The sequence below is a fragment of the Heptranchias perlo genome, chromosome 1, assembly GCF_035084215.1.
Source record: "Heptranchias perlo isolate sHepPer1 chromosome 1, sHepPer1.hap1, whole genome shotgun sequence".
Classification (NCBI taxonomy): Eukaryota; Metazoa; Chordata; class Chondrichthyes; order Hexanchiformes; family Hexanchidae; genus Heptranchias; species Heptranchias perlo.
The window spans coordinates 148,245,555-148,268,813 of NC_090325.1; the positions used below are offsets into that span (position 1 = coordinate 148,245,555).

The window sequence follows — 23,259 nt, forward strand, 5'->3', positions numbered from 1 at the left end:
AATTTGTTCTGAGTCCCAAAGATAGGCACCCAGACAGAAGTAATTGAAAGCAGTTGGGATTATTTCTTCCTACCATCAGACTTGCCTCTCTTCTTTGTATATCAGCCTCTCGTCTCTATCTCCATAGCAGAGAGGTCCTTCAGATCAAGGCCTTTTTTAAAAAGGGGGAGGTCTCAGAGCAGCATTTGACAGCCCGCTTTAATGCTCCAAGTGACTCGTACACTTCCAGCGAGGGCGAACGGACTTTCATCTGGTTTCATGAATTATGCACATTGGCTGCCTGATCAGACCAAAGTAATCCAGCCTCTCCTTTGCATGCCTTGCCCTCGCCACAGAACATTATTCTTAGTGACCTCTCTTTTCCCAACTTCCCTGGAAAACAGATGTGAGGGCGAAGCTCTAGCTGCAGGAGGATATTAATTAAAAAGTGGGAAAAAAAAGATGCGGCTGTGAGACGGGGCGGCTGGCGGATGAAGGCTGAAAGTGAATGCAGCAATGTGCTGTCAGGTGGAAGTGCTGCGCTGGAGATATGTATGCAGGTAACCTAGTTTGTTATTTTATGTTCTGCTGCTTCCCAGAGCTTGTCTGGGGAGATAAATGGGAAGAATATTTGTGTTCTACAGACTGTAAACTTTAAGTGTTAAGTCAAGCTCTCTATATGTTTTGTATCTAGTTATCTTGCACTGATGAGAGAGCTATTAGGTATAAAGGGACATTATCTCCACAAAGGCAAAAAAAAAAGTGATGGGAAAATTATTTCTTTGCCGAAGAGCCGGAGTAGTCGTCACGATGATGTCATACGTAAATGATGCTTTGATGTGTTTTGATGTGTTTTATACATCTTTTTCATGAAGAATGGTGCATCTTTCACGTGAGACATTATGCATTGGATTATGAAGTTATCATCAGTCAGCTTGGGGATTTGAAACATGATTTTGCAAATTTACAAGAACTAAATTAGCATACTTTAAATGAGGACATTTTAATTAAACTTGTGTTGAAAGCATTAATAGGCAAAACACATGCTGGGAGAATTACTGACATCTTATGAAGTAAATTTGATAAAGATGAACTGTACAAACCTTGCATTTCCTAAAGGTTACAAGTGCAGTAAGTAATGTCACCCTAGTACTACTTTCCTTTTGTTTACAGTACCAATGAGTTCAACTGATTCTCCTATTCATTTTATAATGCAGTTATCCATATAGATTTTTTTTTACAGTAATAAATAATGTTATTAAGTATGATTGAGTTTTGAAATACCAAATATTTTCTATTATAATGTAGGGAAAAGGGGGTTGCTTTTAATTAGCTGCTGCTTTGCCCAATAGCAGCAAGTCACTCCCATGCAGTATGAATAGGTTGAAGAATAAGTCACTGGTTCTTTTCATGAAGATATTATGTACTAACATATATGCTGTTGACTACTGCTTTAATACCTAGTTCCTTGGATTATGGAGTTAACTGGCATTGGTCTGATTACTGGTTATTCAGTCAATGGAAGTTTATCAAAACTGGTCAATCAATTGGTTCTTCAGAGCTATTGATGTAAAGTGGCTGTCTGTACTTTCAAACCATGGGAATTGGTGATTAATCAGCAGATTTTATTTGTGGCAGACATCTGTCATTAGATCCTCCTGCTCAACGTGTATTAGAGATGTTGAGACGTTCCAGAAAATCTTTATTTCAGCACCTGTCAATAAGAGCTTACGTTTATATATTGACTTAATACATCCGTCAAAAAAAGTCTCAAAACACCTCACATACAATTATTTACTTTGAAATGCAATGGCTGTTGTTCTATAGCCAAGTGTGGATAAACACCAAGTATATGAAAAGGCAAAGGTGACTACTTTTTCAGTTTATTGACTGGATTCAGTCTATCTGACTAAAAATACCATTGTTATCAATCACGTGTAAATAGGGCCGTGGATGTTACTTTGACCAGTAGGGCCTTCCATATCAGCAGTTGGCAAAATGGACATAGTTAATAATTTGACAGGGTTTGATTGCAGTAGTTGTTCACTTGGTGAAATGCAGCTACTTTACTCAAATATACCTCTTTTATTTAATGTGTTTTAAGTTGACTGTGAATGTATTCAGTTAAACCCTAAAACTTGAATGGTTCATTTGCAAGCTATTTGTTGGTGATATGGTAACAGTCCACTTCGATTTACATGCTGTCATCATCATAAATCCATCAAGCACTCTTATTATTGCTCTTTGTATGTGTGCCAAATAGTATTTTGCTGCTGTAGCCATTATTTGGTGTGGAAAATTTAACCATGTTGTCTCTGAGCTTCTGTAACAATCAATGCAGGCCGTACTTCAGTATGCTTTACATATTATTGTTATGGCTATTTAGAAGCAGTCATCATTATCACTGACTCTTAGAGAAGGGCAAGTAGGGATTCACCTTAGAGAATTAAAACAGGTCTAACATTAATAATTATGGTCCATGTTTTCTTCTGTTCAAAAAAAAGGAACAAGCGAAATGCCTGTTTTTATTGTAATTCATGACATGGTTCTGAAATGTCTGACTCCTGAGAATGTGATTTTGTTAACGATGATGAAAAAGTAGCAGCCAATCACAATGCATGTATGATAATGGTCCTTCAATGCTCCTCAAGCAGTTAAACAATAGAAATGCCAAATGCTCGTTAATCCAACTATGGAATGTGCAGTACTTGTGGAGAATGGTTGCATAGCAAATATTAGTGACCAGGCCCTGGATGCACTGGTAAGCTCTGTTGTCAAAGAAATGTGAAAATATTTTTGGTGGATGGCTCCCAAATATGCAAAAGAGCTAAGAAGTTTTTTTTTATTCGTTCATGGGATGTGGGCGTCGCTGGCGAGGCCGGCATTTATTGCCCATCCCTAATTGCCCTCGAGAAGGTGGTGGTGAGCCGCCTTCTTGAACCGCTGCAGTCCGTGTGGTGACGGTTCTCCCACAGTGCTGTTAGGAAGGGAGTTCCAGGATTTTGACCCAGCGACGATGAAGGAACGGCGATATATTTCCAAGTCGGGATGGTGTGTGACTTGGAGGGGAACGTGCAGGTGGTGTTGTTCCCATGCGCCTGCTGCTCTTGTCCTTCTAGGTGGTAGAGGTCGCGGGTTTGGGAGGTGCTGTCGAAGAAGCCTTGGCGAGTTGCTGCAGTGCATCCTGTGGATGGTGCACACTGCAGCCACAGTGCGCCGGTGGTGAAGGGAGTGAATGTTTAGGGTGGTGGATGGGGTGCCAATCAAGCGGGCTGCTTTATCTTGGATGGTGTCGAGCTTCTTGAGTGTTGTTGGAGCTGCACTCATCCAAGCAAGTGGAGAGTATTCCATCACACTCCTGACTTGTGCCTTGTAGATGGTGGAAAGGCTTTGGGGAGTCAGGAGGTGAGTCACTCGCCGCAGAATACCCAGCCTCTGACCTGCTCTCGTAGCCACAGTATTTATATGGCTGGTCCAGTTCAGTTTCTGGTCAATGGTGACCCCCAGGATGTTGATGGTGGGGGATTCGGCGATGGTAATGCCGTTGAATGTCAAGGGGAGGTGGTTAGACTCTCTCTTGTTGGAGATGGTCATTGCCTGGCACTTATCTGGCGCGAATGTTACTTGCCACTTATGAGCCCAAGCCTGGATGTTGTCCAGGTCTTGCTGCATGCAGGCTCGGACTGCTTCATTATCTGAGGGGTTGCGAATGGAACTGAACACTGTGCAGTCATCAGCGAACATCCCCATTTCTGACCTTATGATGGAGGGAAGGTCATTGATGAAGCAGCTGAAGATGGTGTGGCAATAGGTCACTGCAAAAGTCAACAGGGTATCAATGAGTCATAGGACTTGGTGAAAAGCACAGATGAAGTTGAATACCTACATATTACTGTAAAGCAGCAGGATGAAACATAAATTAACATGAAGGAAAGTAATTGTTAAAGATAGATGAAACGTACTGACACAAAAAATGTTAGCAATGATGCATCAAGTAAAGGGTCAGAAGTTAAAATAACAATGTTTTGTAAATTATGTTATGAATGCCTTGATAGGAAAGGGAATGTTCTGAAGTAAGGAACTTTCAAGGGCCCAATCAGCCTGTCTCAAACTCATGACATAATAGGACTGTGGAGTGTTGAACATGTGGCTGGCTGACCAGAAACATCTCATTCTCTACGTGACCAAGCAAGTATTGATTTATTCAGAAGGGAAAGTCTGGGAGACATTGAGACTTTGAAGGTTAAAGTAAGGTGCATAACTACAGGTATGTACCATATTAGTCATATTTCTATGATTTCCACAATATGTTACACTAACATTCATTCACACTGCAGAAGTGCATAATCGTGAATGTAATGATTCCCTTTTATGTTAGCTGCCAGTCTATTCTCATTCTCTTTGCCCCTCTGAACTTTCTATATTCAGCCTGGTTTTCACTTGTTTTAACATCCTGACATCTGTCATATGCTCCCTTTTTCTGCTCCATCTTGCTCTCTATTTCTTTCGTCATTCAGGGAGGTCTGGCTTTGGTTGTCCTACCCTTCCCCCTCGTGAGAATGCATCTAGACTGTATCCGAACCATCTCTTCTTTAAAGGCCACCCATTGTTTTTGCCAGTCTTTGAATCCAATTTACTCGGGCCAGATCCGTTCTCAACCCACTGAAATTGGCCCTCCTCAATTAAGTATTTTTACTCTAGATTTTACTCTAGATTGCTCTGTTTCCTTTTCCATAACTAATCTAAACCTTATGATACTATGATCACTGTTCCCAAAATGTTCCCCCACTGACATTTGCTCCACTTCACCCACCTCATTCCCTAAAACCAGATCCAGCAATGCCTCCTTCCTCATTGGAAACATACTGATCAAGAAAGTTCTCCTGAATACACTTCAGAAATTCTTCCCCTTCTTTGCCCTTTACACTATTACTGTCCCAGTCTACGTTAGAGTAGTTGAAGTCCCCCATTACCACTACTCTATGGTTCTTGCACTTCTCTGTAATTCCCCAGCAAATTTGCTCCTCTATATCCTTCCCACTGGCCTATAGATTACACCCAGTAGATAGAGAGAAACTATTTCTGCTGGTTGGGGAGTCTAGAACTAGGAGACATAGCCTAAAAATTAGAATCAGGACTTTCAGGAGTGAAATTAGGAAACACTTCCACACGCAAAGGGTGGTCGAAGTTTGGAACTCTCTTCCGCAAACGGCAGTTGATGCTAGCTCAATTGTTAATTTTATATCTGAGATTGATAGATTTTTGTTAACCAAAGATATTAAGGGATTTGGGGCTAAGGCGGATATGTGGAGTTAGGTCCCAGCATGATCTCACTGAATGATGGAACAGGCTCAAGGGCTAAATGGCTTACTTCTGTTCCTATGAACAACAGAGGAAAAAGTCAACTTAAATGAGGAAAATTCTAGAAGGACTGTACCATCTTTCAAATAGGGGGAGGGATTTGTATAAAAAGTCCTGCATTTTGAAGTCATTTAGTACTAATAAGTTGCAAAAAATTTTAATGAAGAAAGAAAATTAGTAGTGTGTTTTCTTGAGTTTTGCCTTATTAATTCTTGGTTTTGGCATATTAATTTTTTGTATAAGAACCTACCCTCCAGCCAAATGGAACAGTCTGTTTGTTTGGTTTTTGTAGGCAAAACCTAAATTCATTCATTTTCTCTGGAAGATATTATAATTTGTATTACTTTTGTTCAGAACATTGGAGACCAGTGGAACTCCCTGTAAATAGCGTTTGCGTCAGATATCCACCATTTCTGCGAGTTTCCTAAATGCCTCGTAAGGGGTCAAACTTCCGCCCCCCTCCTATAAGGTAAATGTCATTGGGAGGGTTGGAGCCTGGCTTGGGAATTCCCTACAATGGGAGTTCCCACTAGCCTAGCTCAGTCAGGCCCTGATGTAAGTCCAGAGGTCAGTAAGCCAAGAAAGTTGAGAAACACTGGCCTCCAGATGGATGAAAGTGGGCCCCACTATTGGGTTCCAGGCCAGCAAGCAGCATGGACTCCTGAAGAAAGGACACCATTTTTAAAAAAAATTGATTGGCCCCACTTACAAAGTGGTCCTAGGGGATATCGCTAGGTTCAGTGGGGTCTGGACAACCTAGCCCCCCCAAATGGTTGACAGGTGCTAGATTTTCCAACCACTTGAAGCAGATGACCATCGGCGGCGTGCTTGGTGTGGTGCTTGCCTGCTCCATGCAAATTAAGTGCCCCACCACCGACCCATAAATGCCGGGATAGCATCCTGAGGAATTTCAGGCCCTTTACATTTTGTATCTCCAAAGGTATAGGATGCATGGGAATAATTTTAAGGCAGATTATTTAATATCTGCGACTTATGGTTTTCTGAGAAAATGCCTTTTTTTCCCTGTCTATTCTGTTTTTGGAGTATAATTTCAATTAAATCACTTCAACAGTAAGTAAAAGTTGTTTTAACCACACTTGGTTTACTCCTGTACCTAATCAAGGCAGCAAGAGAGAAATTGTAGAGGAAGGAAGGTAACAAATGCTGAAACACCATACATAATATCTATTAGAATTGTCCAAATTTATACCAGAAAGTCAAAATACCTAATCCCCTTTATGGTTGCAGTCTGTCATTCTTCAATTGCGCAGAAAAAAGGGTGCCAGTGGTTGACTTCTGCAACGTACCCCGTAGATGCCTGAAAGATCCTGTGGTATAAAGTTGATTTTTTTTCCTTAATATTCATTATCAGGATATAGGGATCGGTGGCAAGGCCAACATTTATTGCTTATCCCCAGTTGCTCTTGGGAAGTTGGCGGTAGACCTTCTTCTTGAACCGCTGCAGTCCGTGTGGTGAAGGTACTCCCACAATGCTGTTAGGTAGGGAGTTCCAGGATTTTGACCCAGCGGCGATAAATGACCAAGTCAGAATGGTGGGGAACTTGGAAGTGGTGTTGTTCCCATGCACCTGCTGCCCTTGTCCTTCTAGGTGGTGGGGGTTGCGGGTTTGGGAGGTACTGCTGAAGAAGCCGTGATGAGTTGCAGCGGTGTATCTTGTAGATAGTACACGCTGCAGCCATGGTATGCCAGTGGTGGAGGGAATGGTTGTTTAAGCTGGTGGATGAGATTCCAATCAAGCAGACTGCTTTGTCCTGGATAGTGTCAAGCTTCTTGAGTGTTGTTGGAGCTGCACCCATCCAGGCAAGTGGAGAGTATTCCATCACACTCCTGAGTTGTGCTTTATAGGTGGTGAAGAGGCTTTGGTGAGTCAGGAGGTGAGCCACTTGCCACAAATTACCCAGCCTCTGTGTAATCTCTGACTTGCTCTAGTAGTCTTGGCATTTATGTGGCTGGTCCAGTTGAGCTTCTGGTCACTGGAGACCCCAGGATGTTGATGGTGGGGGATTCAGCAATGGCAATGCAATTGAATGTCAAGGGGAAGTGGTTAGACTCTCTCTTGTTGGATATTATCATTGCCTGGCATTTATGTGGCGCGAATGTTATTTGCCACTTATTATCCCAAGCCTGGATGTTGTCGAGATCTTGCTACATGTCGGCACAAACTGCTTCGTTATCTGAGGAATTGTGAATGGAGCTGAATATTGTGCAATCATCAAATTACAGCACCACTTCTGACCTTATGATGGAGGGAAGGTCTTTGATTTTTTTAAATTCATTCATGGGATGTGGGTGTCGCTGGCAAAGCCAGCATTTATTGCCCAACCGTAATTGCCCTTGAGAAGGTGGTGGTGAGCCGCCTTCTTGAACAGCTGCAGCCCGTGTGGTGAAGGTTCTCCCACAGTGCTGCTAGGAAGGGAGTGCTAGGCTTTTGACCCAACGACAATGAAGGAACGGCGATATATTTCCAAGTCGGGATGATGTGTGACTTGGAGGGGAACGTGCAGGTGGTGGTGTTCCCATGTGCCTGCTGCTCTTGTCCTTCTAGGTGGTAGAGGTCATGGATTTGGGAGGTGCTGTCGAAGAAGCCTTGGCGAGTTGCTGCAGTGCATCCTGAGGATAGTACACACTGCAGCCACAGTGCGCCGGTGGTGAAGGGAGTGAATGTTTAGGGTGGTGGATGGGGTGCCAATCAAGTGGGCTGCTTTGTCCTGGATGGTTCTTGAGTGTTGTTGGAGCTGCACTCATCCAGGCAAGTGGAGAGTATTCCATCACATTCCTGACTTGTGCCTTGTAGATGGTGGAAAGGCTTTGGGGAGTCAGGAGGTGAGTCACTCCCGGCAAAATACCCAGCCTTTGACCTGCTCTTGTAGCCACAGTATTTATGTGGCTGGTCCAGTTAAGTTTCTGGTCAATGGTGACCCCCAGGATGTTGATGGTGGGGGATTCGGCGATGGTAATGCCATTGAAATTCATGGGGAGGTGGTTAGACTCTCTCTTGGAGATTGGTCATTGCCTGGCACTTGTCTGGCGCGAATGTTACTTGCCACTTATGAGCCCAAGCCTGGATGTTGTCCAGGTCTTGCTGCATGCGGGCACGGACTTCTTCATTATCTGAGGGGTTGCGAATGGAACTGAACACTGTGCAATCATCAGCTAACTTCCCCATTTCTGACCTTATGATGGAGGGAAGGTCATTGATGAAACAGCTGCAGATGGTTGGGCCTGAAATGCTGCCCTGAGGAACTCCTGCAGCAATGTCTTGGGGCTGAGATGATTGGACTCCAAAAACCACAACCATCTTCCTTTGTGCCAGGTATGACTCCAGCCACTGGAGAGTTTTCCCCCTGATTTCCAATGACTTCTGCTTTACTAGCGTTGATTACAGCAATGACCTTCATTGCCACTAGTAGTGCATGATAGATTGTTGATTGTCCCTACAGGTCTTTGCTGTCCAGGTGGTACACCTCAGTCACAACTTCCTTCATCAGTCTGAGCTTCCTTATGCATTGCAGCTCTGCTGTACCCAAGTAGCTGCCTCTGTTGCAATATATCTGCTTCCTGGGTTTGAACTCGCTGCTAGCTGTGCACCCCTGCGTCATGTGCTGATTGCTGTCTCTTCCTTCTCCATTGTGATAAATCTTTCAATGGCCATCAGGCCCAATGCTGTCAGGCAGCAATTGCTTCTGTACTACAGTAATCACTTTTTAAAAAAAAAATGCTGTGGTGATTCTTTGAAATCCTCCCCTTTGTTAAATTCACTATCAGGATCATGAAGCTGATGAATGCTGCATGAGTGCATCATTATTGACCTTGATAACTCCTTAAGTAGCAAAAATCAGACTTTTTGCTCAGTTTTCACTATTGTTTGTTAATCCGTTTTTGGAGTGGTAGGAATCTTCAGATCATTGCTAAACACTGACAAATAATCAATTTGCACTTTCTACCTATTACACCATTTCTTATTCACATTTACTTTTTGCTAATCTTAACACAGAGATGAAACTATGGGGCTTCCATAGGAGCAGGGAAAATGGAGGGGGGGTTATAATGAGAGATCTCTAATGACAAGATTTTGCTAAATTTCCTAATTACTAAGATGTGTAATTGCAGAAAACAAGAGCACCTAATTAGCTAACATTAAACCACAAAGAGTCACCTGAGACCATCGATCAGTCGTGCTCACTTTTAATCTTTTAAAAGATTGTTGCACAAAAGTAGGTCAGTTGGCAAAGGAGTACCATTGGATGGAGTTTGATCTTTGACCCTCAACAAAAAACAACCCCCACCTTCCATTAGTGGACAACAGACTCTATAATAGAGACAAAGGTCAAGGAAGGTCAAGAGATAATTAAGCTCCATCTGATCTTGTAAAGTGCCTCAGGTTTTCTGCTAGAGTGTCAGTGTTGATGAAGCTGTAGGGTTCTTGCTTTGTACATTATCTGTGACAGGTTAACCTTTCCCCACTCACTACAGTCCAGTACGGCAAACAGTTCACTTTGCAGCTTCTGGCAGTCATACTATTTTCCAGCTTTTCCAATGAATTTTGTAACCATCTCAATGACTTTTAGCCTTGCTTTGAAATCTAGTTTTAATGGAGGCTGAATTGCATCTATAAGAATTGTCGCCTTTTGCCAAATTCAAAACTAAACCAGGCACAGAATAGTGGATGGGGGTAAAGGAGGAGGGAATGGATGGGCTCCTGGTATGAATTCAGTGTTTGCTTTACGACTGATGAAAGTTAATTAAAAGCCTCAATAACCTTATTCTCTAATGTTCCCACTCCATGAAACACAAAAACGAGCAATAAAAAAATACTTCTACGGTCTGGTTCACATTTTAGAAATTTCCAGACTACCTGCTCAAAAAAAAGATAGTCCAAAACTAGATGGATGGAAATCATATATATTTTAGGAGCTTTTTATTGATTTGACATTTTGCATTTGGTGTGAGGCTGAATTGAATCCACTACATTTCTGGGAATTAGAAAAGACATTTTTGAAAATCACTTAGGTTGAAGCAAGGTGTACCAATGTATCACATAAATCAGGTTTGCATCACAGTTACTTACACAAAGTACTCCCAATCTCCGCTCGCTTCTTATGGGAAGGAGGTGCCACACAAACATCAGGACCTCGATTTTCACAGGGGGGGCAGGGACGGTGCTGGGGGGGTGAGCAGAGTGTGGGGGAGAGGGATGTGGCTGAAAGGGTGCGGGGGAAGGTGATTGGGAGGGGTTGGGGAGGGGGTGGGGGCAGGAAGGGTGCGGGGGAAGGTGAGGGGGCGGGAAGGGGCAGAAATGGTGTGGGGGAAGGTGTAAGGGAAGGGGAGAGGGCGGGAAGGGTGAAGATGGGATGAGAAGGGTGCAGGAGAGGGAGGCGGCGGGAAGAGTGTGGAAAGAGAATGCGGGGGGGGTGGCGGGAAGGGTTCGGGGGAGGGAGGAGACAGGAAGAGGGCAGGGAAGGGTGTGGGGGTGGAAAGGGTGCAAATGGGGCGGGGAGGGTGCGGGGGAAGAGGGGGCGGGAAGGTTGCGGGGAGGGTGCGGGGTTAGGGACAGGAAGGGTGAGGGGGGGGGGGCCTGGTAGTGGGCGGCGAATCCGACAACATTTGGGTTTCTTCTGGCCCACGATCGCCTCCTTCCTGTTGGTGTCCGGCTCGCTTGCTCAAAGGACCAGGTTAAGGTCAGGACACGGTGGGTAGACAGTGGGATCAGCAGGCGGGGGGGGGGGGCGGGGGGAGGAGAAGGGGAGGGGATAAGTGACTTGCCTTACTTTAACTGGCCCCCTGCCAGGCAGAGGCAGTTAAAATCGGGGCCCAGATGTTTCCCTGGGGGAGGGGAGGAGGGTGGGAAGAATATTGAAGGGCAATTCACCTCAGACTGCTGTTAGAAATTTCTTAGAAACCTCTTTTTTTCTCTTTCAGATCCTGGCTAACATGTTGTGCATTTCTAACCCCATATTCTTGTCAGACTTTGAGAGTGGAGGACATGAAACACTCGAGTGAGATAAAAACAGAAGCCATAAAGATAGAAAGCACACAGATTCTGGAATAGAGAAACTATTGAGAAAGAAAATAGAACAACAGAGAATAAGCTTAAGAGGTATATTTTCTTTAAGTCGCTAATTTTAGTGTAAAGGTGGTGGTGAATATAAAGTGAGAAACACCACCCTAGTACTCATGACTACTTTTTGCATTAAAATTAACAATTGGAAAAAAAAATACCCCTAAAGGATGCAAAGAGAACAGTAAACAGAAAAGTAGCATACACTATGACTAGCATCACTGCTTTTGTTGTATGTACACAGCTCAATAGCTTTTTTGGTCAGTCAAGTGCCTGACACAAGTGGAAATCCAACAACATATTAAGAGTCACCAAACCAAGCTACCGAGAAATCTGCACAGATAGGAGTTTCTCTTTGCCAAATATGGAGTTCACACACTCTTCTCATAGGGACACACCTCATTTACCTATAAGTCCAAAGAGCTCAGGAGTAGGTTAGCTTCACGCTGCTTGTCCACCCAGTATGACTAAACCTGCTAGAGCCAGAGATTGCAAGTTATCTAGGAAGAATCCCAACGCCCAGTGAGAGGTCTATCCCTCCACACTCCATGAGGGATCTAACCTGGCTGGTCAATCCTCAACAATGCTCAGTTATCATTTTTGACAAACCTACTGGAGTTTTTTGAGGATGTAACTGGTAGAATAGATAAGGGAGAACCAGTGGATGTGGTTTATTTGAATTTTCAGAAGGCCTTTGAGTCCCACATAAGAGGTTAGTGTGCAAAATTAAAGCACATGTGATTGGTGGTAATATACTGGCATGGAATGAAAATTGGTTAAGACAGGAAACAGAGAGTAGGAATAAATGGGTCTTTTTCGGGGAGGCAGGCGGTGACTAGTGGGGTACCGCAGGGATCAGTACTTCGGCCCCAGCTATTCACAATATATATATTAATGATTTGGATGAGGGAACCAAATGTAATACTTCCAAGTTTGCTGACGACACAAAACTAGGTGGGATCATGAGTTGTGAGGAGGATGCAAAGAGGCTTCAAGGCGATTTAGACAAGTTGAGTGAGTGGGCAAGTACATGGCAGATGCACTATAATGTGGATAAATGTGAAGTTATCCACTTAGGAAGAAAAAACAGAAAGGCAGAGTATTATTTAAATGGTGATAGATTGGGAAATGTTGATGTACAAAGGGACCTGAGTGTCCTTGTACACCAGACACTGAAAGCAAACATTCAGGTCCAGCAAGCAGTTAGGAAGGCAAACTGTATGTTGGCTTTCATTGCAAGAGGATTTGAGTACAGGAGCAAGGATGTCTTACTGCAGTTATACAGGGCCTTGGTGAGACCACACCTGGAATATGTGTGCAGTTTTGGTCTCCTTACCTAAGAAAGGATATACTTGCCATAGAGGGAGTGCAGCAAAGGTTCACCAGACTGATTCCTGGGATGGCAGGACTGTATTCCCTCGAGTTTAGAAGAATAAGAGGGGATCTCATTGAACATATAAAATTCTGACAGGGCTAGACAGACTGGATGCAGGGAGGATGTTTCCCCTGGCTGGTGGGTCCAGAATGAGGGGTCACAGTCTCAGAATACGGGGTAGGACATTTAGGACTGAGATGAGGAGAAATTTCTTCACTCAGAGGGTGGTGAACCTGTGGAATTCTCTACCACAGAAGGCAGTGGAGGCCAAGTCACTGAATATATTTAAGAAGGAGCTAGATAGATTTCTAGACGCAAAAGTCTTCAAGGGGTATGGGGAGATGGCGGGAATATGGTATTGAGATAGAGGATCAGCCATGATCATATTGAATGGTGGAGCAGGCTCGTAGGGCCGAATGGCCTACTCCTGCTCCTATTTTCTGTGTTTCTATATAATGCTCGGTGAGCCCACCAAGCTCAGGTATCAAATTACGAAGTCTGCAACAAAAGGTTGACTTGGTTCAGAACTTCCACCTTGTCATCTTGGAGCCATTTCTGCACCAAAGGGTCCCCTTACCTTCCACCCTCCCATACCCCTGAATAGTCGCCAGTTGGTCAATAACACAAAAACAGATATTTTTGAACTTGTATACAGCAATGTGGAAAGAAATCAGACACAAGTATAGAAAGAAATGGCTATTAAACAAAACTATCCAGGAATTGCTGAGTTAAATTAATGATCACAAACGAGATAGCTTGCAAATCCATTTAAGCAAATGGAGCTGCATTTATTTATTCACATAGCAAAAAGCATCAAAACAGTTTACATTTTTAAACCAAAAAGACTGACTGTCATTCCTAATGAATGAGACTTGACAAGTGTATCAGTCTCTCTCGTGTTTTCTCTCAATTGCCTCTTTTTCTCCTTCCATTTCACCATAATCCCCACTTCTTGCTTTGTGACTGATGCGTGCTTTGGTACTTATTGTTGCTGCCATCTGAATTTATTAATATGTCCTTAGCTTCCATGCAGAAAGGGGAGAACCAAATGTTGCCAGCATTTATTTCTATTTTAAACCGTGCACCCATCATGCTGTCACCCTCCCTTCTTGAATAGCGGGGTAACATTTGCTACCTTCTAGTCCACTGGGACCGTTCCAGAATCTAGAGAACTTTGGAAGATCATAACCAATGCAGCCACCTCTTTTAGAACCCTAGGATGTAGACCATCAGGTCCAGGGGATTTGTTGGCTTTTAGTCCCATTAGTTTGTCCAGTACTTTTTCTCTAGTGATATTAATTGTTTTAAATTCCTCACTCTCATTTACCCCTCAGTTCCCCATTATTTTTGGTATGCTTTTTGTGTCTTCTACTGTGAGGTAGGTGGCACAATCTGCTGTCAGGGCCGTCCTGTAGAGGCTCTCTCGATCAGGGAGGGGGAGGCGAGTCCACGTCCGAGGAGGTCTAAGCTTTATTAGCCTCTTCTGGCCCAATCCTCTTCTCCGCTGGATTGGCCTGGTGTCAATTGGCTGTCACTATCTCCAAGGCCTGGTCTTAGGTCAGACAGCAATTACTGTTAATATTGGCCACTGGATGCCTGGACTATGGAAATGAAAAAAATCAGCTAGGATTCACTTTCCTGCTCATTGTGCAGGATGTAGTCTCAGAATCTGTGCTGCCCTGAATGCAGACATTTCTTCCCCAGTAAATTTATGGAGTTCTGCTGTATATGAAAATAAACAAGGCTGGAACAATACCCCAAAAAATCGTTCCGTGGTCCTGCCAACAAGAGGCCTCAAAGCTCCTTCAGACAGCGTACTAGCACCCACACTACCATATAATTCAGTCCCAGATTGAAACTCAATATACTGACAATGCTCAAGCTCAAGTGGGAACAATGCCAGTCACTTATAGAGTAACACATGGGTAAGTTGAATTGAGCCCTCGAAGTGAGTGATGGTTAGCATGTCCAGGTTTCTAAACAATGCCTGCAAGGGCTCATTACTGTGATATGTGTGTCTAGCTGTTCTTGTCTCTCTGCAATGGATATTGCAAACTGCCAAATTAATTATGTGGGAAACGTTAGGCCTAGTACAGTGTCAGGAACATCATGACCTAGAATTTCTTTGATGCTGCGCCCGTTTGACAGGCAGAAAACAAGCACCTAAGCATCCAATATGGTGGCCAGCAAGCACATTCCACAGCCATCCGCCGTATTGGTAAAGGCTGAAGTATAGGTGTTCAGGGCCCAGGTCTGAAACAGGCATTATTCCCTTTGCATATGCAAATGGGGGCCTAACACCTGTTTCAGGACTGCTTCCCAAAATTGGTCTGCTCTGAACGCAGTCAGCGTCTCTGTCATTCAGCTCTTTCATCCATATCTGAATCAAGCCTGTGATGAGGTCTGGAGCTGAATAGTTCTGCCAAAATCCAGCAGTTCATATTTTGATTTGCCAGATTATATTGATGACTCTTTCCATTACTTAACTGATAATTGGTAGGCAGCTGATAGGGCGATAATTGGCTGAGGTGGCTTTATCTTTTTCTTTGTGGATAGGACACATTGGGCAATTTTCCACATTGTATTCAGATTCTCTAGCCCCTTCTTCCTTTTCAGGAAAAAAAATCAGTGCACCCATGAAGAGAGACAAACCTTACCTCAGAATGTAGGTGTCTCCATTTTCCATATCTAACTCAGGTTCCTGTGAGTGCCATTCATAAAAACAAACATAGGTTTTGTTTTCTTCATAAGGTGAGAAATGAGGGTGCTAATTGTCTGATGTGCGGTTCGTGGTGGCCTAATGTAGGAAGTAAGAAGCGAGGGGGCAGTTCCTACTTGTCTTATGGTGGAGCACGCAGTTCCCTGAGGGGTCTAGTGTAGAAACTGAGTTGCCAGCATAGTGTGAGGGAAAGGAGGGAAAGAGAATGTGCCAGTCTTCTCTGCCAGTCTGCGTACTCTCGGACATAGGATCTGTGGGATCAGCTGTGGCTTCATCAATGCCTTAATTTCAAAACCTCATTCATCAGTGGAAGTTGTTGGTAGAACACAAAGGGCTTTCTTTCTCATATCCAATTAGTGCTGGCACTAACTACTTACTCACATTCCACATTTGTGCTGTAACGCAAATATGAGTACACTAGTCAATCTCCTGCAGCGCTGCATACAGGATGTCAAGATTTAGGGGGGATTTTAACTCTACCTGCCCGGTGGAAACTGTGGTGGAGAGGGGGAGTGGGCAGTTAAAATGTGCCAGGTATATACCAGTCATAAAGCTGTCTAGATCTCATTGTGTTTGATTGTAACCTGCTCTTCTGAGCAAGTGGCAATGCACCCACCTGAAGCTGGAAGGTTTATATATGCTAATCAGGGTCCAGTGATGAGGTTAGCATGACACACTTACACAGGTAATTTCTATTGTAAGAGTGGACTTAGGAATTTATAGTGGATCCCATTTGTCCCCGGCTGCAGCCTCCTGTCACCAAATTCGCACTCCTGCCCATGGCCCAGTAGTAGATCTGGCCAGGTGTTGGGCAGAACTCTGGGAACAATCATGTAAATAAAGACCCGCCATTATGTTGGCAGGGCCTCCATGTCTCTGGACTCTCCAAGTGCGCCGCCTGCTTTGGGGCTTTTTGTCTATAACAATTCTTCTATGGTCCCAACTGCAGCACCAAAACATGGTCACTATAAGAAATTAGAAGGTGATGTATCCACCTTATAAATTATCTTCAGTAGCTCCAGCAGGACCATTCAGTAACACGTGGGGATAATTTTGACTTTGGGCAATAATGTAAAATGGGCGATATCGGATCAACCGCCCGTTTTACATCTCTCCCGAAAAATTGCTGATCCGATATCGCCCGTTTTACACTATCGCTCAGAATCAAAATTACCCCCATTTGCACATGTATTCACAACCTCCTCCTTCTACTGCAGCATAATACATGATGCAAAGACTTTTTAACATGAGGATCTAAACAGTTAAATATGAGTGAGTCATATGTTCATTGATATTAATCCTTTGAGAGCTAAATGCTCTCTTTATAGGACGCCATTCAGCCATGCATTAGTTTGTGTGGTGAGTTGCCAGGACAACACATTAAATCCTCCTGGAGACCTGAACTTCACTCAGACATTAGACAGGGCCACAGCAGTTCCAATTGGCTGGGTTCAGACTGCCTACAAAATGGCTGTGTCAACCAGAAATGCAAATTCACACCTGATGAATGTCTTGTTGACCTGAACTTGCAATTGTAACACATTAGATTGGGCAAGGATGGTTGACGATTATCTTGGGTCATTCCAAACTGAAAATCTAAATTTGATGAAGGTCATAAATCATTTGCTTTCCTCAACTTTAGGATGTTGTGTTGGAGTATCAGATAAAATATTCACTTCAGAATCGTTCAGATCATGTCAACAAACTTACCAAAATATAAAAAATATTCCTCAGAAGTCTTTGGACCAACAGCAAATAAATTTAAACGCTGTTGGGGGAAAGTAATATGATTGACTTAGTCTGAGTTGCTTTAAATAGGGGATGAAGTTAAACTGCCAATGTACATCAAACGGAATGGAAAAGTGAAACACTTGGGCCCCGATTTTCAAATGAAATTGCGGGTGTGTTGGGGGCTTTAATTGCCGGCAGAATGATAGTTAAAGAACCAAAAGTACCGCGTGAAGGTACTTAATTTCTGACGTAGTAGATAGTTAAACCGATTTTAAACTTACCACAGCTTCCGAATCACGCCTGGTGAAACGGAAGGGCTGGATCAGGCAAAAATAAAATAAATTAATTAAATTAAAACCCATTGCACAAAGTTTAAAAAAACAAAATAAACCTACCTTTCCACTGATGTCACCTGCACCACCCGGCTCCGATTTCCGATGACCCCTTCTCCGTGTCCCTCTCCACCCCCGATGTCTCCCTCTCTGATCTCCCCTCCCCCCCCCCCGACCTACCCCTCTCTCCTCCTCGACCTTCCCCTCTCTTCCTCCCCCCCCCCCCCCCCCCCACCGTTCTTCAGCGCCCTCCGCTCTCTGTTCCAGCGCCGGATGACGTATCTCTCTCTCTCTCTCTCTCTCTCTCTCTCTTTCTCTCTCTCTCCACCCACCCTCGGCGTTGCAGCTCTTGTCGGCAGCCCCCTGGCTGCCGGGCGTGAAACACAGAAACAACTTTAATCACCATCAATTACATCGTGATCGCATTGGAAAAGGTAAGTTTTTTTCATTCGGGTTTGCCACGCGCGCCTTCACCCCCCTCCCCCGCTGCCATTCTGTCACCGTTTCAAAATTGAGCCTTGGTAATAACTGCATCAAGTAGAAGAGCTGCAAAACATGGAAATGGTTTCGAGCTCCCATTTTGATAAACTGGTCGATTGCTAAGTAATGTTCGTACTTGTTGTTGGTACTGTGGCATCAACGGATTGTTCTGGAGTCAATTTTGACCAGATAACCTCTACATTGATAATTTCTAACAATACTGACTATAATAATTACAATGAAAAAACAAGGGGTGGATTTTAATTCCCAGCAGGTTTCTGGTGGGAGACCTAGCTGGCAAATTAATTGGTGGCAGCATGAGGCCATGGCAATTTTAACCACTGGGCCTCATTACCACGGCCGCCTGCTGGCATGCGGGGAAGGGAGTTCCAGGAGTTTTTACGGGAGGGAAGGAAGGGGGAGTCCCAAGTAGGAAAAGCCTGAACTTTCTTGTGGGCCCAGAGGAGCACTCCTGCTCCTCCTGACCCCAAAAAGAAAAGTACAATACTTACCTTTAAGGGCTTCTTCACGTCCTTTTCCTCTTCTGACCAGCTTCAGCCTGGCAGGAAAGTTGCAGATGCTTCCGTGCTCAAACCTGAGTTAAAATTACAGTCAGGGCCTGATGACATCATAGGACCCCGATCTGCATATTTAAACAATTTTACAACACCAAGTTATAGTCCAGCAATTTTATTTTAAATTCACAAGCTTTCGGAGATTTTCTCCTTCCTCAGGCAAATGTTTCAAGAGCTCCTTGAAGCCTACGCATTTATACATATTGAACAATACATGGTGTTTACAGACTGCCCCTGCAACTGCCCGTTGCCAAGGCAATCACCGTGTTCAGACAGAGAGGTGTTACCTGCAGAACCCCCGAATACACATTCAACAAAAAAACAAACAGGGAAAAAAAACAGAGAAAAAAAAACACAGAGAGAGGCAGAAACATCCGGAAGGCAGAGAGAGCCAGCAAATGACCCATTATATTAAAAACAGATAACATTTGTTCGCTGGTGGGGTAACGTGTAGCGTGACATGAACCCAAGATCCCGGTTGAGGCCGTCCTCATGGGTGCGGAACTTGGCTATCAATTTCTGCTCGACGATTTTGCGTTGTCGTGTGTCTCGAAGGCCGCCTTGGAGTACGCTTACCCGAAGGTCGGTGGATGAATGTCCATGACTGCTGAAGTGTTCCCCGACTGGGAGGGAACCCTCCTGTTTGGCGATTGTTGCGCGGTGTCCGTTCATCCGTTGTCGCAGCGTCTGCATGGTCTCGCCAATGTACCATGCTCTGGGGCATCCTTTCCTGCAACGTATGAGGTAGACAACGTTGGCCGAGTCACAGGAGTATGAACCATGCACCTGGTGGGTGGTGTCATCTCGTGTGATGGTGGTATCTGTGTCGATGATCTGGCATGTCTTGCAGAGGTTACCGTGGCAGGGTTGTGTGGCGTCGTGGACGCTGTTCTCTTGAAAGCTAGGTAGTTTGCTGCGAACGATGGTCTGTTTGAGGTTGGGTGGCTGTTTAAAGGCGAGTAGTGGAGGTGTGGGGATGGCCATAGCGAGGTGTTTGTCCTCATTGATGACATGTTGAAGGCTGCGGAGAACATGGCGTAGTTTCTCCGCTCCGGGGAAGTACTGGACGACAAAGGGTACTCTGTTGGTTGCGTCCCGTGTTAGTCTCCTGAGGAGGTCTATGCGATTTTTTGCTGTGGCCCGTCGGAACTGTCGATCGATGAGTCGAGCGTCATATCCCGTTCTTACTAGGGCGTCTTTCAGCGTCTGCAGGTGTCCATCGCGTTCCTCCTCGTCTGAGCAGACCCTGTGTATTCGCAGGGCCTGTCCATAGGGGATGGCCTCTTTGACGTGGTTAGGGTGGAAGCTGGAAAAGTGGAGCATCGTGAGGTTGTCCGTGGGCTTGCGGTAGAGTGAGGTGCTGAGGTGCCCGTCTTTGATGCTCCACTTTGATGCTCTCACGATGCTCCACTTTTCCAGCTTCCACCCTAACCACGTCAAAGAGGCCATCCCCTATGGACAGGCCCTGCGAATACACAGGGTCTGCTCAGACGAGGAGGAACGCGATGGACACCTACAGACGCTGAAAGACGCCCTAGTAAGAACGGGATATGACGCTCGACTCATCGATCGACAGTTCCGACGGGCCACAGCAAAAAATCGCATAGACCTCCTCAGGAGACTAACACGGGACGCAACCAACAGAGTACCCTTTGTCGTCCAGTACTTCCCCGGAGCGGAGAAACTACGCCATGTTCTCCGCAGCCTTCAACATGTCATCAATGAGGACAAACACCTCGCTATGGCCATCCCCACACCTCCACTACTCGCCTTTAAACAGCCACCCAACCTCAAACAGACCATCGTTCGCAGCAAACTACCTAGCTTTCAAGAGAACAGCGTCCACGACGCCACACAACCCTGCCACGGTAACCTCTGCAAGACATGCCAGATCATCGACACAGATACCACCATCACACGAGATGACACCACCCACCAGGTGCATGGTTCATACTCCTGTGACTCGGCCAACGTTGTCTACCTCATACGTTGCAGGAAAGGATGCCCCAGAGCATGGTACATTGGCGAGACCATGCAGACGCTGCGACAACGGATGAACGGACACCACGCAACAATCGCCAAACAGGAGGGTTCCCTCCCATTCGGGGAACACTTCAGCAGTCATGGACATTCATCCACCGACCTTCGGGTAAGCGTACTCCAAGGCGGCCTTCGAGACACACGACAACGCAAAATCGTCGAGCAGAAATTGATAGCCAAGTTCCGCACCCATGAGGACGGCCTCAACCGGGATCTTGGGTTCATGTCACGCTACACGTTACCCCACCAGCGAACAAATGTTATCTGTTTTTAATATAATGGGTCATTTGCTGGCTCTCTCTGCCTTCCGGATGTTTCTGCCTCTCTCTGTGTTTTTTTTTCTCTGTTTTTTTTCCCTGTTTGTTTTTTTGTTGAATGTGTATTCGGGGGTTCTGCAGGTAACACCTCTCTGTCTGAACACGGTGATTGCCTTGGCAACGGGCAGTTGCAGGGGCAGTCTGTAAACACCATGTATTGTTCAATATGTATAAATGCGTAGGCTTCAAGGAGCTCTTGAAACATTTGCCTGAGGAAGGAGAAAATCTCCGAAAGCTTGTGAATTTAAAATAAAATTGCTGGACTATAACTTGGTGTTGTAAAATTGTTTACAATTGTCAACCCCAGTCCATCACCGGCATCTCCACATCATGCATATTTAAAGAAGGACTCTGCCGACTTCAGTGTCTTTGCCCCCTGCTAAGAAGAGCAGGTTAAAATCAGAAGTGGTGTGAAGCAGACAGGATATTAGCGGGTAACTCACCCGGGGGCATTTTACCAGCTGGGTAAGGCTAAAATACCCCCTCAGTCACAGAACTGTAGGCTGGCTGAACTGGGCAGGCATGAACACCTAGGGGTAAATTTTAACCCCCAAGAACAGCTGTATTGGGGGCAGGTAGGTGGTAAAAATCCTCCCTTTTCAGAGGGGGATCCCATCCTGGCTCCAGCATGCCTACTTCCGGGTTTGACCCAGACGCGTTTGGATGCGCGGGCGCTTCTGACACCCAGAAGTCCCACCGGCTTTATTTAAAGGGCCAATTTAGGTGTTTAAAGTAGTTAATCCTGTTAAAGTTTTGTATATTGACTTACACAAACCATTTTTAACTTCCCCTGAACATATCTCCTGTGGCCACTGAAACACGCCATGGAAATGAAGGCGAGTTGCAACCGACCCTCATTTGGACCTTTAAACCAATGATTGTCACGTGAAGAAAAGGTGAGTTTTTGCAGCAGGGCAGTCGGTTCTCTCGGTAACTTTGGCTGGGAGTTCTTTGTGTTTAGACCGAGATTTCTTTGTTCACACTCAGAATTCTTGTGTTCACACATGTTTACCTAAATTTTGAACCCCCTCAAACTGACATCAGGATGGGGGGTGCAATGGATTTATTGGACAGTACACCTGAGGAAGAGGCACATCACCAACCGCGGCAGGCACAGCGTGCAGTTCTGGGAGTTGCAGGTCCACAAGACAGAGGTGCGCCACAAGAACCTGCAGAAGAGCAGAGAGCGGACCAATGTAGGGGCCGAGGTTGCAGGAGGCACTATCCATGTGAGAGGGTGTACAGACAGAGGCTGAGCTTTCTGGACTTCTCTGGAGAGCAGTGCCTACGCAGGCTCAGATTGGGTCACCAAGTAGTCGCAGACATCTGCACGGTCCTTCATGCAGAGCGGTTCCCGGCTGGGCCTGGTGGCCATGCATTGCCCATCGCACTCAAAGTAACCACTGCCCTCAATTTCTTCACCTCCGGATCCTTCCAGGGCACCACCGGTGACATCACCAGGGTCTCGCAGTCCTCTGCATATAAGTGTATACGACAGGTCACAGATGACTTGTTTGCCAGGGCATCCGATTACGTCAACTTCCCCTGCGATTACTTCAGTCAGACTGAGAGGGCCGTGGGTTTCAACTCTCTGGCTGGCTCCCCACAGGTGCAGGGCGCAATTGACTGCACACACAGAGCAATCTGAGGACCTGCACAAGAGCCAGGACTGTTCATCAACCGAAAGGATATCACTCCATCGATGCGCAGCTGGTTTGTGACCACCGGAAAAGATTTCTGCAGGACTGTGCCAAATTACTTGGCAGCTGCCATGATTCCTTCATTTTGCGAGAGTCCAACATCCCGGCCCTCTTCAACGCACAAGACAGACTTAAGGGCTGGCTCCTTGGAGACAAGGGATACCCCCTGCAGACATGGCTCATGACACCTGTAAGAAACCCCACCAATAAGGCACAGCAGTGGTACAACAACAGTCACATCACCACCAGGTCTGTCATTGAACAAGCCATAGGAATGCTGAAGATGCACTTGAAGTGCCTGGATCGATCTGGGGGAGCCCTTCAGTATTCACCAGCGAGGGTGTACAGAATAATAGTCGTGTGTAGCTTCCTGCACAACATCGCTCATCAGAGAGGGTTACAGGTGAAGGAGCTCGAATGCGCTCATGAAGCATCCTCATCTGCTGGCAACATTGAAGAAGAGGATGAGGAGGACGACGATGAGCAACCCATTATTAGAGCAGCAGCACACATGGCTGCTCGTGATGCCAGGGAGTCACTCATATCTAATAGGTTCTCATAAGAAGATCTG

At 45.3% G+C, this 23,259-nt stretch overlaps 1 protein-coding gene across 1 annotated transcript in view; it reads left to right on the plus strand.

Moving 5' to 3' along the window:
* Positions 1–285: 285 nt before the first annotated feature.
* LOC137320948 (E3 ubiquitin-protein ligase MARCHF1-like) overlaps positions 286–23,259 on the plus strand; it is a 155,045-nt gene continuing 132,071 nt past the window's right edge. The window contains exon 1 of the mRNA XM_067983012.1: positions 286–539. Within this exon, the coding sequence (XP_067839113.1) occupies positions 471–539 (69 nt within the window). The 5' untranslated portion in view covers positions 286–470. The remainder of the gene's footprint in view (positions 540–23,259) is intronic.